Source organism: Sminthopsis crassicaudata, chromosome 2 (assembly GCF_048593235.1).
Source record: "Sminthopsis crassicaudata isolate SCR6 chromosome 2, ASM4859323v1, whole genome shotgun sequence".
Taxonomy (NCBI): domain Eukaryota; kingdom Metazoa; phylum Chordata; class Mammalia; order Dasyuromorphia; family Dasyuridae; genus Sminthopsis; species Sminthopsis crassicaudata.
Genome location: NC_133618.1, coordinates 104378356 through 104392577, shown reverse-complemented (window position 1 = coordinate 104392577; position 14222 = coordinate 104378356). Strand labels below are relative to the sequence as shown.

Below are 14222 nucleotides of genomic sequence, written 5' to 3'. Positions count from 1 at the left end.
TGCATCAGTATTTCCTTGCAGAGTGCATAGTAGGGAATTAATAAATATTTATTGATAACTTTAGCATATTTTTCCCTGTACTTGTGATTTCATCATTGTAGAGAATTTCTGGTGAGGAAACTTTCTCTGCAAATACAAATAAACTCTTTGTCTGTAACATTATAGTATTAGAATGTCTGAAGTAGAATTTAACTCGGATCTTTCCTAACTCATTTTCTTACTGTGTATTTGTGTACCTATACTTAGAAATATATACACATTTGTATGTGCATATATAGATATATAGGGATATGATATTATAGCCTGTATTTCTGTCTCTCTGTCACTGTATGTGTGTGTTTCTGTCTTTCTCTGCCTCTTGATATGTGAGTATGTGTATTTCTTATATTTATGTGTGTTTCCATGAAATTGAATAAACTATAACTGAAATAGACTGAACAACAAAAAATCTTAATCACATTAACAATAATATACATATGTGATAGAAGAATAAAAGGTATTGTTAATCATATATATTTTCCTGGATAGTGTATAATGTAGGCATATATCATCATTTATTTCCCTTAATTTTCCTGGGCAGTTTAAAAACAGGAATTCTTAACCTTCTTGTGCCATGAATCCTTTTGACCAGTTATTAAAGCCTTTGAGCCTCTCAGAATTCTGTTTTTAAATTTGAAATAAAATACATGAGATTTTAAAGGAAACATTTCTATTAAAGTTATCATAATAGGAGAGGAAATTTCATGTTTTCCAGGCTAAGAATCCCTGGTTTAAAAGAATCTCAATATTTTGAAGGGGAAAAAGCAAAGCAGTATAATGGCCTTGTAATCAGAAAGGCATGTGTGCAGTTAGTGACTACCAAGCTAGGTCCTTAACCTCTCAAGTGCAAACTCCTAACCCTTGAGTTGCTTATCTGTATTAGTAGAAGAAACTTCCTTGATGAAATCACAGATCCACCCAGTCCCATTCTAATCCCACATGTGCACTAACTATTCCTCTGAAACCTTGTTTCCTCCAATTCTGTGTTTTCATGTAATCACTGTGTTTATAGATACACATACATATTCATGAATTCCCTTTTTAATTATAGGAGTTCCAATTTCATCTCCTGTTGCTGGTGTGGCAATAGGACTGATTACCAAAAACAATTCTGAGAAAGAATGTGAAATTGAAGATTATCGTTTGTTGACAGATATCCTGGCAAGTATATAAAGTTTTTTAAAATATTTAGTATTATTGATGAAGATTAAATATCCTTAGTACAGAAGCACTTATTGAAAGCTAAAGTTTTTAAATTTATACTAAAATTTTATAGCATAAGTTACAAATTTGAGAGGAAAATGTAATTTTTGGAGTAAAGGTAAGTTTTCGGTGTTTTGTTTTGTTTTTGTTTTTTTTTAATTTCTCTTTTTCTTTTGGTTTGGTTTGGTTTTTTTGCTGAGGCAATTGGGGTTAAGTGACTTACCCCAGGCCACACAACTAGGAAATGTTAAGTGTCCAAGATCACATTTGAACTCAGGTCCTCCTTACTTCAGGAATAGTGCTCTATCACTGTACCACCTAGCTGCCTCTAAATGGTTTTTATGTGAAAATCTGTTTCACAGCAATGCTTAAGGCATTGGACATAACAGTTAATAAGAGAAAGGGAAAGGAGGCATATTCTCAGAGGATACATTTGAAACTGTTCTTTGAAACTTATGTAAATATTTTATGAATTTTGTTTCAAAATGTAACTTTTTTTTAAATTTTAAGGGAATTGAAGATTATCATGGTGACATGGATTTCAAAATGGCTGGAACAAATAAGGGAATCACTGCATTACAGGTAATTTTTTAAAATTAATTTTGGAGACATTCTAGAACAGTAATAGATGTCATTTGATTCAATATGTATATAAATTTTCTGGCTTCTTTATGTCAGGCTGATATCAAATTACCAGGAATACCAATAAAAATTGTAATGGAGGCAATTCAACAAGCTACAGGTAATGTGGTATGCATAACTCTTTTTATATAATTTGTTCTTCAATTTTGATTTAACTAATAGAGAATTTATTATGGTTTAATAAGTAAGTTCTTAGAAGAATTCTTACTCTTATTTATTTAATTTTCATTTAAAATAATCTTTGAGCTAGAAACAGTTCTTGCCTTTTGTAAATTCACACTATACAAATTCAATTTTACCTAAAGAATTCTGAAAGTTAATCACATTCAAGAAAAAAACCATTAATTTTACTATATAGTTTTGTGCTCTCTTGCTCTGCAACCTCCTAATCCCACCCCTCCCTCTCCTGCTTTCCATAGAGTTCTGAGGGAACTGTCCACTTAGGGAGAGTGAGAGCTGTCTGTATATCATTTTTTCCCAGTAGTCTTTTGTAATGTTCAGGATAGCTTTCTGGAGGACCTTGGATCAGCCTGAGTCCTTGGTCCTAATGGAGAAGTGATGAAGGCAGGAGAGCCACCACGAGGCTGGTCAAAGATGGAATGTCTCATTTCCAGTTCTTCTCAGCTCTTATATACTTTAATACAATTACATCATTACAGCATACTGAATATGAACTAGAGAACCATTACATCACCATACTGAGTACTAAGTATATGTGAACTAGAGAACCATGTCTCATCATTTCCACTAAGTTAACACCTTGTTTCAAGTATACTTCTCCAGGGTTCCAGCCCTCTATAGTCTTTTAGTTATGAGAATGAAATTTATATGTCAGATACTCACCAAAGCATAGATATCCTTCATAAAAATAGCAGCCAATACAACCTGTCCAAAGCTCACTGCAACATTTTTCAGCAGACTGGAGTTGGGAAGACTTGAGTTCAGACTCAGCCTTAGACACTCACAGCTGTGTTTCCCTAGACAAGCGTTTTCAGTAAAATGGGAATTATAACTGGATCCACCTCCTAGGGTTATTGAAAGAATCAAATGAGATAATGTTATGCCAACTTTAAATTGCAATATGAGCAATTGTTATTAATAAGTGTTATTAGGGTTGGAAATAAGCTAAGGGAATACTTCATTTCCTGTGATGTTTCTGTCTGATAATAGTTCATCAGTTCACAATCATAAAGCAACTACTCTGGGCACAGACTGTTCTGGGTTTGGGGAAAACAGAGACAAAAACAGCAGTCTGTACTAGGAGATTCTGTCCCGGGGGGGGGGGGGGGGGGGGGGAGGGGGGGAGCTACAGAACAGACGCTGATAAGTGAATACAAAATAACTTGACAATAGAAAGAGCTGAGGTTTGCAGAACATATTGTCTTACTTGACCTCAAACCTTGAGACAGTGGTGAAGCAGAAAGAGAACTGGATAAGGAGCAAAGGGGACCCTTATTTTCATCTCTGCTTCTTAACTACCCTAGACTAAAGCCTCTTAAACTGGGTCACAACCCCATATACAGTTGGTCATGTAACAGAATGTGAGGATCATGAAAAATTTGTCAACAGTAAAAGTTTCTGAATACAGCAACCAAAAATTCAAAATCCAAGGTGTTACTGGCAGGGCTTGCCTGTTGCATGGAGCAACTTCACTCTAATTTTGGCTCTGAACACACAACATACTTTGCACTGTGCATACATGAACACTGCCAGAAACACCTTGGCTTATGTTTGAGACAGGATCACATAAATATTTCTCAGGCAAAAATGGGTTGTAAGTGGGAAAAGTTAGAAGAGTTGCCTTAGGTAAGCCCCATCATCTATAAAATGAGGAGGTGTTTTAGGTTGGGCATGCTTGGTAGAGTGATTGATTGATAGATACAATGTATATAGTCTATAGACCCTCCAAGAAGGGAAGGCCTGAAAAAGTTAGGATTTAAACAGAAAAAAATAATAATAATAATAATACTACAAATGAAGAAAGCTTTATAGGGACATAGAGTTGGGGGGGGGGGCGGGGGGAGATGACCTGGACCACTTCAGCCGGAGCAAAAGATGCATTGTGGAATGATGGAAGATGTTTAAAAAATTAAGAGATAGTACAGCCAAGGTGAAATTCAGCAGCCCTCTTATGATTCTAATACCAAGGGTGGAGAAGAGTATCATTCCTATCTTCTATGCCATTGTGAAGTCTGTAGAAAAATAACCACAGCAGGAATCCCAGACCAAAAGGAAGTCTGTTTTTTGGCTCAGAACCAGCAGGGCTTTCCAGCTGGCTGACAGTGATTGAGTCCAGCACCAGTTTACTGAACTCCAAATGGAGCAAGCCCACAAACCTATGGCTCCAAGCCCAAGCCATGTTAGGACTTTGTAGAGCTCAGATCAGAAAGCCAGCAATCATACTTTGCTCTGAATCAGACCACTTTAGAAACACTGAAAACTTGCAGATCTCTCATCTGAACTGTTCCTGAGACCCAGTAATACAGCACAGTACTCAATATTTTTTTTTAATCATTATAGAAATTTGGTTTGCTTGACTATAAATGTAACAAGCTTTTTTTTTTTTTCTTTCTCAGTATGAAAGAGAGGGAAATAATATGCTTGTTGGTTTTTTTTGCTGGCTGAAAAAAAATTAATTTTTAAAAAGTTTTAATTTAAGAAATAGGGAATGAAGACTAAACTTGTCATTTTATTGATTATTAGGCATTCCCATGTAAGGAAGTACCTACCTACCAATGTGCATAAGCATCTTTTCTACAACTTATAGAGTTGCTTGATAGACCCCTGAGAGAGGTTAAGTGACTTGGTATCACATAGCCAGTTTGTATCAGAAATAGCAGGTTTAATGTGTATGTATCATGTTACCTAAAGAAAATGGAAGAGATCAAATTGTGGGAGACCTGATTAATTTGCACTTTATGCTATACATAACAAAGTATCAATGAGAAGTAGCATCCATTTTTGCAATAATAGCATTTTATTTTTCCTCTTTAGCGGCAAAGAGAGAAATTTTACAGATTATGAACAAAACAATTTCAAAACCTCGAGAAAATAGAAAGGAAAATGGACCAGTTGTAGGTAATATACAAAAATTATTATTAATTTCATCTTTTTTACTAATGATATTATCATGTTAAATATTCTGAATAATTTTTTAAAGTGTAAATATTTTACACTTTATTTTAGATAATGTGAAATTGGGTGGTATCCCTGAATTTTAAGAAAAATTTTTACATGAATATATATTGAATTCTTTGGCATAAGTTAGTGGATGAGAACTATTTTCACCGATGTAGATTAGTACTTTTCCAGTTCTATAACTTAATATAGGCCATAAGAAGTAATTTCAGGAAAACATCACTGGCCTCTTAAACAATGAATAAAACATTTTTCTGATTTTATGTTTATATTTTTTGTACCTATCTGCAATGAATTGAAATATAATCCAAATTACCTAGATATCCTTTAGTTTTTTGTGTTTTTGGAATATTTGTATTTTGTATTTTCTCTGCATTTTAGAAACAGTTCAGGTGCCTTTATCAAAAAGAGCAAAGTTTGTTGGACCAGGTGGATATAATTTAAAAAAACTACAGGCTGAAACAGGTGAGAGATACTTGTTTTCTGTTTTAAATGCTAGGGAATAAGGGAAGCTAGATGGCTTAGTGAATAGAGCACCAGCCCTGAAGTCAGGAGGACCTGAGTTCAAATTTGGTCTCAGACACTTAACACTTCCTAGCTGTGTGACCCTGGGCAAGTCACTTACTTAAAAACCCCAAATGCGTTAGCAAAAAAAAAAAAAAAAGAATATATATATATTATGGAATATGATTTAATTCTTTAAACCTCTGTTCCGTTTTAAAGAATAGAGAAGTAGCATGTGAAATAGTTTTCTAGGCTGTATGTTTTGTATTGCAATAGTGAAGTATCCCAAAGTAATACATGCTGGATCATTCATAACAGGCTTCAGGACTGGTTCCAAAGATGTCAATTTAGTGGACAGTACTTTGGATGTTTTACAGTTTTGTTGTAGGAGGAGAGGGGACGTTAATAACTAAAATAATTATCCTACCATTATGGAATTTTTTAAGTATTTTATTTTAAATAAGAGTCCATTTGAGAACAGTATACATGTAAATAATATACTTAAAACTTTGATCTATAAAATTTTCTTATCTGATATTCTTTTACCCTATGTATGAGTATGGAAAGAATTTGTGGGAAAGTGCTACTAAAATAGAGGACTTTTAAGACTAACTTAATCATGTCCCTTCTCCAAACTATTTGCCACTTTGTGAATAAAAGGAAGAAAAAAAGAGAAGAAAAGAAAAATAGTTCTTTAATCATTCCACAGAAGAATGAAATTAAAGGTTTAAAAAGAATAAGCTTTTAACAAGTGCTTATTGATTGACTATTATAGCTTACCACCCACTTGCTTTCCTTTCTCTCATGTAATACACTTTACAATATAGCCCCAACTATGCCTAACTCTTTTTGGATTCTTGCTAACCTCTGTTTAGTAGACTGACACTTACTGGCATAAACAATTAAATGATAATATTTAATAATAATAATAAACTCAATGTTATATTGAAGTCTTAAACTTTTCATTTTTTTTTTTTTATGAAAGGTGTAACTATTAGTCAGGTGGATGAAGAAACATTTTCAGTATTTGCTCCAACACCTAATGCTATGAATGAAGCAAGAGAATTCATTAATGAAATCTGCAAAGATGATGTAAGACTACATTTTTTTTATTTGTTTTATATGTTTTATATTTGCTTACTTTGTGAATCTGATATTTATTTTATTCTTGCAGCAAGAGCATCAGTTAGAATTTGGAGCAGTTTATACTGCCACAATAACTGAAATTAGGTAAGTCATTATAGTAGTATTATACAAAATTGTGGTTTTAAAATTAATTATAGTACATGTCATTATATGTATACTACATATACGTGTATATTTGTTCATGGATTGCGTATCTATATGTGAACATGCAACATAAGATCATAGATGGGGCAATGGGCTTAACATATCTAAATCTTTTCTTTAATGTACTTATTAGCCTGGACAAGTCAATTAATCTGTCCATTCATCAAGTAATTTCCAGGACTTATCTGTGAAGGAACAGTTTGAGATCTCTCTTTGAGGAGAAAATTACATATGCTGACAAAATCATAGACCTTTTGTATATCTCTTAGCATACACTGTTTATTTGTTCTTTGCTTCCATAGATATTACGGATTTAATACTCTGCCAACTGAAAATAAATAGAAAGTGATAGGAACCTCCAATTCTTGGTTATGAAGGCAGCCATCATGTAATAGAAAGAATTAGAATATTCTTAGAAAGACTAAAATGTATATACACTTCAACAATGATACTGTATGAGGATGTATTCTGATGGAAGTAGATATTTTCAACAAAGAGAAGATCTAATTCAATTCTAGTTGATCAGTTATGGACAAAATCAGCTACACCCAGAGAAGGAAATGAATGTGGACTACTTGCATTTTTGTTTTTCTTCCCAGGTTATTTTTATCTTCTGAATTCAATTCTTGTGCAACAAGAAAACTGTACGATTATGCACATATATATTGTATTTAGGATATACTATAACATATTTAACATGTATAAGATTGCTTGCCATCTAGGGGATGAAGTGGAGGGAGGGAAGGGAAAAGTCAGAACAGAAGTGAGTGCAAGGGATAATGTAAAAAATTACCTATGCATATGTTCTGTCAATAAAAAGTTATAATTTAAAAGAAGAAGAAGAAAGAAAGAAAGAAAGAAAGATTAGAATGTATTAGAAAATTGGAATGGAGAATCTAGAAACCTTGAATTATATTCTTAGCTCTATCTCATAGTGTGTCATCAAACAAGACTACTTACTCTCTTTCTAAGCCAGTTTACTTAATTGTAAAATAGGGAATTAAATGACTTGATTTCTAAGTCTTTTTCATATTAACACTCTTCATTTAAAAAAAAAATTACAACAAATAACATACCTTCCCCTTGGGATTATATATATTTTTTTAACTATAAATTTTTCCAAAAGAGTCAGGGTACCCTCCTAGCCTGAATTTCTATACTTCTTTAACCATTTCCATGAAGTCATAGATAGAAAGGAATGCAGGGAATAGCAGAATTCCCTACAAAAAGGTTAATATATCTAATTCTATTTTTGCCTTTGAATTCAACTTTTTGTTTTCTAAAATGTTTAATTATATTTTATGGGTTTGGTTTCAATACTATAATACCACCATTGGTAGTCAAGTCAACAAGTATTTATGACGATGTGCCAAGTACTGTGTCATCACTTAGGAAACAAAGAAAGAGGAGAAAAAATTCTATACTCCTAATAAGTCCACAACTTGTCCAAACAACTATATACAAACAAGCTATAGACAAGTTAAATTGGAGATAATTACAGAAGAAGGCAGCAATATTAAGGATGACAGGGAAACCCTTTTTTGTGTTTGGTAGGATTTAGCTAGGACTTGAGAAAAGACAAGAATCAGAAACAAGAGGGAAAAAAATGCCAGATATGGAATAAAGTCGATTAAAAAATCCTGAGTCTGAAATTAGTGTTGTATGCAACAAGGAGGCGATTGTTCTCGGAGGGAAGCAAAGTATAAGAACACTAAAAGATTAGGAGGGGGGCCAATTATGAAGGATTTTAAATGCCAAACAGGATTTGTAGTTTATATTGGAGGTAATATGGAAGAACCATTAAATTTTTTGAGTTTGTGGTAAGTGAGAAGAGAGGAAGAATCGGTTGACATGATCAGGTCTGTACTTTAGGAAGATTTGTTTGACAGCTGAGTAGAGGATAGACTGAAGTGTGGAGGGACTTAATGGGCAGGAAGACCAACTGCTGCATCTTCAGACATGAGGTGGTAAAGGCCTGCACCAAGATGGTGACAGTATCAACAGAAAGAAGAGTATGTGGAAGAAATGTTATGAAGTATGTTATGAGTAGATTTTAGGCCACTCTGCCCTTGGGTTAATAAAGCACTGGGCTAGAACATTTTCCTAACTGATTCAGTGGTCTCAGTTTGAACTGAGCATGACTTTTTGAGTTGTCCCACTTGAGCTTTGTTCATGGGATTAGAATGGTCTCTTCCCATTTCAGAATGTTTTGGGGACTTTTCACTTTGCAGGCTGTTGAGGGATAATCAACAAGACTTGACAGATGGTTAGATATTAGGGATGAGAGAAAGAGAGGATAAAGGAGTCAAGGGTGGCACATGGTTTTGGGGTCTGAATGCCTGGGGAAATAGTGGTACCTTGGACAATAATTTCATAGAAGTCAAGAAGAGGGAAGAGGAAGAAGTAGAAAAGATAACGTGTGCACTTTGAGCTATGTTGAGTTTGACATGTCTTTGAGATGCTTAATTCAAGATGTCCAAGATCAACAACATGTTTAACATATTTTGGATTATTTGCTAAGAGAAAGGAAAGAGAAAATTTTGGAACACAAGATTTTGCAAGGGTGAATGTTGAAAATTATCTGTATTATGTATTTTTCAAATAAAAGGCTGTTTAAAAAAAAGAGAGAGAGAAATTTGAGATCAGTAAAGAAGTTAGGATTAGACAAGTAGATCTGCACATCATATGCATAAAAATAATAGTTGAATCCATGGGAGCTATTGAGATCACCAAGAGAAATAGAAGGAGAAGGAAAAGGAGAAGGGTATAGGACAGCCTTGAGGAATGTTTACAATTAACCTGCATAACCTGGATTAAGAACCACCCAAAGAGACAGGTAAGTCAAACAGAAGAATCAGGAGAAAGCAGTCTCAAAAAGGGAGAGTAAAATGGCAAGGCAAAGAGGGTGACCATGATACTACTTTCTACCCAAAACTTTATGTACCTCTTGCCCCAACTTTCCAGCACTATTTTAAGTATTGTCTTTGCCCATCAGAATGATTAATTATTGTAAAAGGTCAGTTTCAATACTGAAAAACTTGTTATTTAGAAGACACCAAAAGCCTTTTATTTCTTATTTTTTCAGCTATATATTCAATTTGTTTATCATTCATATCCAAAACCAAGAGACAGTGAAATCTTCAACCATTATTATAGTATGTCTAGAACATTTAAATTTAATACTTGATTTGTTGTCAATAGCTCTTTTTATCATAATGGAGTTTACCTTCCTATCTCTTTGTGTGTAAATGTTTATTTATGCTTTGATAGAATAACTCAGAGTTTACAAGTACTAACTACTAAATACTTATATAAAGAACACTTTTATAAGAGAATTGGAAAAGTGAGAACATATAAGTGAGACCTATTATTTTATTTACTTAAAGATATTTTAAAAGTTATAAAAGATCCTTTTAATAATACTTCATTCTACAAATGAAGAATTGAGATTGTTTTTACCACTTTTTTTAATGTGAGGTGATGAATGGGGGAAAGAAGTGGGATTTTTTTCTAAATATGATGTTCCATAATCCTATACAATATCAGATAATTTTCTTATATTCAGGCTTTTTTGCAGAAAAAAACTATTATTGTAAAGATAAATGGGGAAAAAAACAAATATATTTCTAAGTCTTCATTAATTCTATGTGCCTTTACTAGGGGTTCTGTTCCTTCTTTCCTTTGCTTCACAAAAGGATAATGGCAAGTTCCAAAATTCTTTTTAAAACTTCACATAAAAACTAAATTTTTGAAAACATACTCCCAAGATATTTACAAAGTATGCTCTGAAAAGGTTGTGGTTTTTTTTAAGATCAGTATTATTCCTTGGAAAGCCCCAATTTCATTTTCAATTAAGAAATAAAAACAATATTCTAATTAATTAGTTTGGTTTTTTTGTGTGTGTTTTGCAGAGACACAGGAGTAATGGTAAAACTTTATCCAAATATGACTGCAGTACTCCTTCATAACACCCAACTTGATCAAAGAAAGGTAAAAAAAGAAAAAAAAAAAAAAAAAAAAAAAAAGGACAGGATGGGGAGCAACTAGAAACTTAAGCTTTTTATTTTAATTGTTGCTAGGCTATTAAGAATTATTCTTACTTATACTTTGTTTGAATAGCCCTAGACATAAAGTATGGTAGATGTGCTGCTAATGAACAATGTGCTTATATTCCCAGCACTTACAATTTATAAATATCCATGTTAATAATTATGATCCCAAGTATCTTTTTAGGAATAATAGATATCAAACTCAGAGACGATAGTAGGTACCAGAATACCTAACTGCAACCCTATTTTTATTTTCACAAAATTTCCATATACACGTCAGTACAACTTTGAATTGAAAATTTAAAACACCAAGATTTCTTTTTCAGGTTAAACATCCAAGTGCCTTAGGATTAGAAGTTGGTCAAGAAATTCAGGTATGTTTTTGGCATTCTAGTCCTGAAGTTACTATTTGTATGTATAATACCTCTTATTTTCAGGAAAGTAAAACTAAAAAGAAAAAATATATATTTAAATGCATATTAAGGATATTATGCATATATAATATTCCTGCAGATTTTTCTTTAAATATATAACTATTATCTTATATAATAACATTATATCATTGTGTATTCTCTTTGTGTTTGTGTGAACAGCCTGTATTTAAATCAGATAAATTCATTTCAGCAGTGACCACTATGCAAGGGCACACAGAGATATACAGTCCCTTCCTCCAAGAAATTTATTATCTAGTGATAGAGAAAGAAAAATTAACACTTTAAAGTTAAAATGAGAACAACATGAGAAAAAACAGGAAAAAATATGGCATAAGGCAGTATATAATTAATTTCACAATAAGTCTTAAGCATTTTGGGAGGGAAGATTTACTTTTAGGCCTGAATAACCTAGAAAAGTTTTGTGAAACAGAATTGAGCCAGATCTTCACAGATATATAAAAGTTAACAAGGGGAGTGGGGTGAGCAAAAGTTTGGAAGAACTTTTAAAATACAAAACCTATTCATGGGAATATAGTTCAAGTCTATGGTTGTGTTTTTTCATAATTCTTTAAGTAAAACACATTCTTGCCACACAGTTTACCTAGCAACAGTCAAAGAAATATGGGACCTGTAACAGTATATTTCTGTTATTCCTTCCATGAGAATAAAGGAAATATAATAAAAGGAAGGCAAAACCAGGCCAGATATAGCCAAAGGCTAGAAGACCATGGGACTTAAGTTAGAGAGGACTTTTCTATTAAAATCTTATATCATTCTACTGAGGTAGAAAGCTTGAGGAGTCTGAGAGAGGTAAAATATAATTAAATCAGACTAGATTTGGAGACTGGAAAGAAGTAGAAAATGAATGAATAGATAAAGAAACATTCATGGCCTCTTTATCATATGCAAAACACTGTGCAAAGTAATAAGGATACAAACAAAAACTTTTGGTAATCCGTCTTTCAGTTCACAGAAAACACAAACAAGGTGATTTCATCTACAAATCAGATGGAAGAGCCCCATCATCCTCAGACTGTAGGCATAAAGTAGATTTACCAGGAATACATCTTCTTTAGTGCCAATTCTGTTCATAAAAACCATCTCTTTTTCTGATGTTGAACTTTTTGACAGGAATAACTAAAAACTTTCTTTTCTAGACCGTTAGTAGAGAAGACAAGAATAAGGGAAAGTTTTAATCTAGAAATAAAAGATAATGAAAATTAGATTACTCATTTATAGAACACCTAAGTTCTTATGCCTAGAAAGCCATATTTATGTAAGATTGCATAAATTTAACTCACTTGATTTGAAGAAAACTTTTTAAATTCAAGAATAAATCTCTCTAATCATCTATAACAGGTGAAATACTTTGGACGTGACCCTGCTGATGGGAGAATGAGGCTTTCAAGAAAAGTGCTTCAGGCTCCAGCTACAAATGTTATCAAATCTTTAAGTGAAAGAAGCAGTATTGTAATGGGAGACTCTGTTCCACAATCATCCAGTTCTTCTTCCCAGTGATAATGTGAAAAAAAAAATGGAGATGTTATTTATATACTAATCAAGATTTCAAAAATTCTACAATGTCTTCTATTATTTAGATTTACATATAACAAATATATTCCTAATAATTTGTATTAAAACTAGTTTGTCTTTCCCAGTTAATATTTCATTTGAGCAGCAGCCCATTATTTTTACCATTTTTTTTTATTTACAGTTATCTTTGAAAATGGAAGAGTGTGGAGCATCTGGGTGGCACTGTGGATAAAGCATCAGCCTTAAAGTCAGGGAGTTGAAGGTTCCTTCAGACTCATAGGAACTGATATTTTATATTTTTCCTTGAATGTAAACAATGAATGTCTGACAGTTGACACTTCTGAGTTGTGTGAGCCTAAGAAAGTCACTTAACTCCAACTCCCTCTCCAAAAAGAAAATAGAAGAGTGACACTTTTATACTTCAGAATGTCCTGCCACAGAAAAAAACAGTACAGTGTTAGTAGAATCAGAGAACCTCAGTTCAAATCCTCTTTCTGACACAATACTTGTGTAACCTTGGGTCACAAGATTTTACTTCTTTGGTAAGTTTCCTCATCTATAAAATGAAGGAGGTTGGACTAGATGGCCTCAGAAGTCCCATCTCAAGATCTGTGATCCTTGAAACACTTTTACACAGAAGAGTAATGATGAGAAATTATAAAAATAGAAATTTCCATTTACAATTCTAATGGGTCTCTCAAAACAGACAAATCTTATTTTATTTTCATAATCAATATCAGTCTCCCTACTTTTTATTTGGAGATTACCACATAGCCAAATTAGTGCATGTCTGCATAGGCCAATAGCTGGTTCCAAATGAATATAAAAAATTGAAGCCAAATTTTATAAAAAGAGAATCAACTTTACCTTTACTTCATTCTTAATAATATAGTTTTCCCTTCCATGATATGGGGATTAATAATGCAGTGCCATTATCATCTAGAAAATCAGTATAAAATTTTTTGGCTTTCTTTTCATACCGGAGAGGAAGTCTGAATTATTAAGAGGTAAAATATGTTGATAGCATACAATACTATACATATATTTTATGCATTTCTGAATTCCTAAATTTATTCTGTCAGCTATTGGCCTTTGCATAGCATTTGTGGTTTTCACAAAACTCTCCACAAATTCCCATTTAACTTCTTATGCCAACCCATAATATATTGATGGGGAAAGTTGCAATGTGGAAGGGTTAAGTGTAGTGAAAAGTAGCAATGGTTATTTTATTGAAAAGTTGGATATCTTAGAACATGGGTTCCTAACCTTTTTTGTATCACAGACTTCTTTGCTATTCTGATATACTATTGATCCCTTCTCAGAAGAAGGTTTTCAAATGCATAAATAAAATATATAGGATTACAAAGGGAATCAATTACATTGAAATAGT

The 14222-nt window shown here is 32.8% G+C and overlaps 1 protein-coding gene across 2 annotated transcripts in view; it reads left to right on the top strand.

Annotated features, from left to right (window-relative positions):
- Positions 1 to 12939, top strand: part of PNPT1 (polyribonucleotide nucleotidyltransferase 1) — a 40614-nt gene extending 27675 nt beyond the window's left edge. For both annotated transcript variants that reach the window (XM_074286968.1, XM_074286967.1), the window contains exons 19-28: positions 1091 to 1200; positions 1753 to 1824; positions 1921 to 1984; positions 4879 to 4962; positions 5404 to 5487; positions 6512 to 6618; positions 6701 to 6756; positions 10728 to 10806; positions 11192 to 11239; positions 12659 to 12939. In XM_074286968.1, the coding sequence (XP_074143069.1) occupies positions 1091 to 1200; positions 1753 to 1824; positions 1921 to 1984; positions 4879 to 4962; positions 5404 to 5487; positions 6512 to 6618; positions 6701 to 6756; positions 10728 to 10806; positions 11192 to 11239; positions 12659 to 12817 (863 nt within the window). In that variant the 3' untranslated portion in view covers positions 12818 to 12939. The remainder of the gene's footprint in view (positions 1 to 1090; positions 1201 to 1752; positions 1825 to 1920; positions 1985 to 4878; positions 4963 to 5403; positions 5488 to 6511; positions 6619 to 6700; positions 6757 to 10727; positions 10807 to 11191; positions 11240 to 12658) is intronic.
- Positions 12940 to 14222: the final 1283 nt, after the last annotated feature.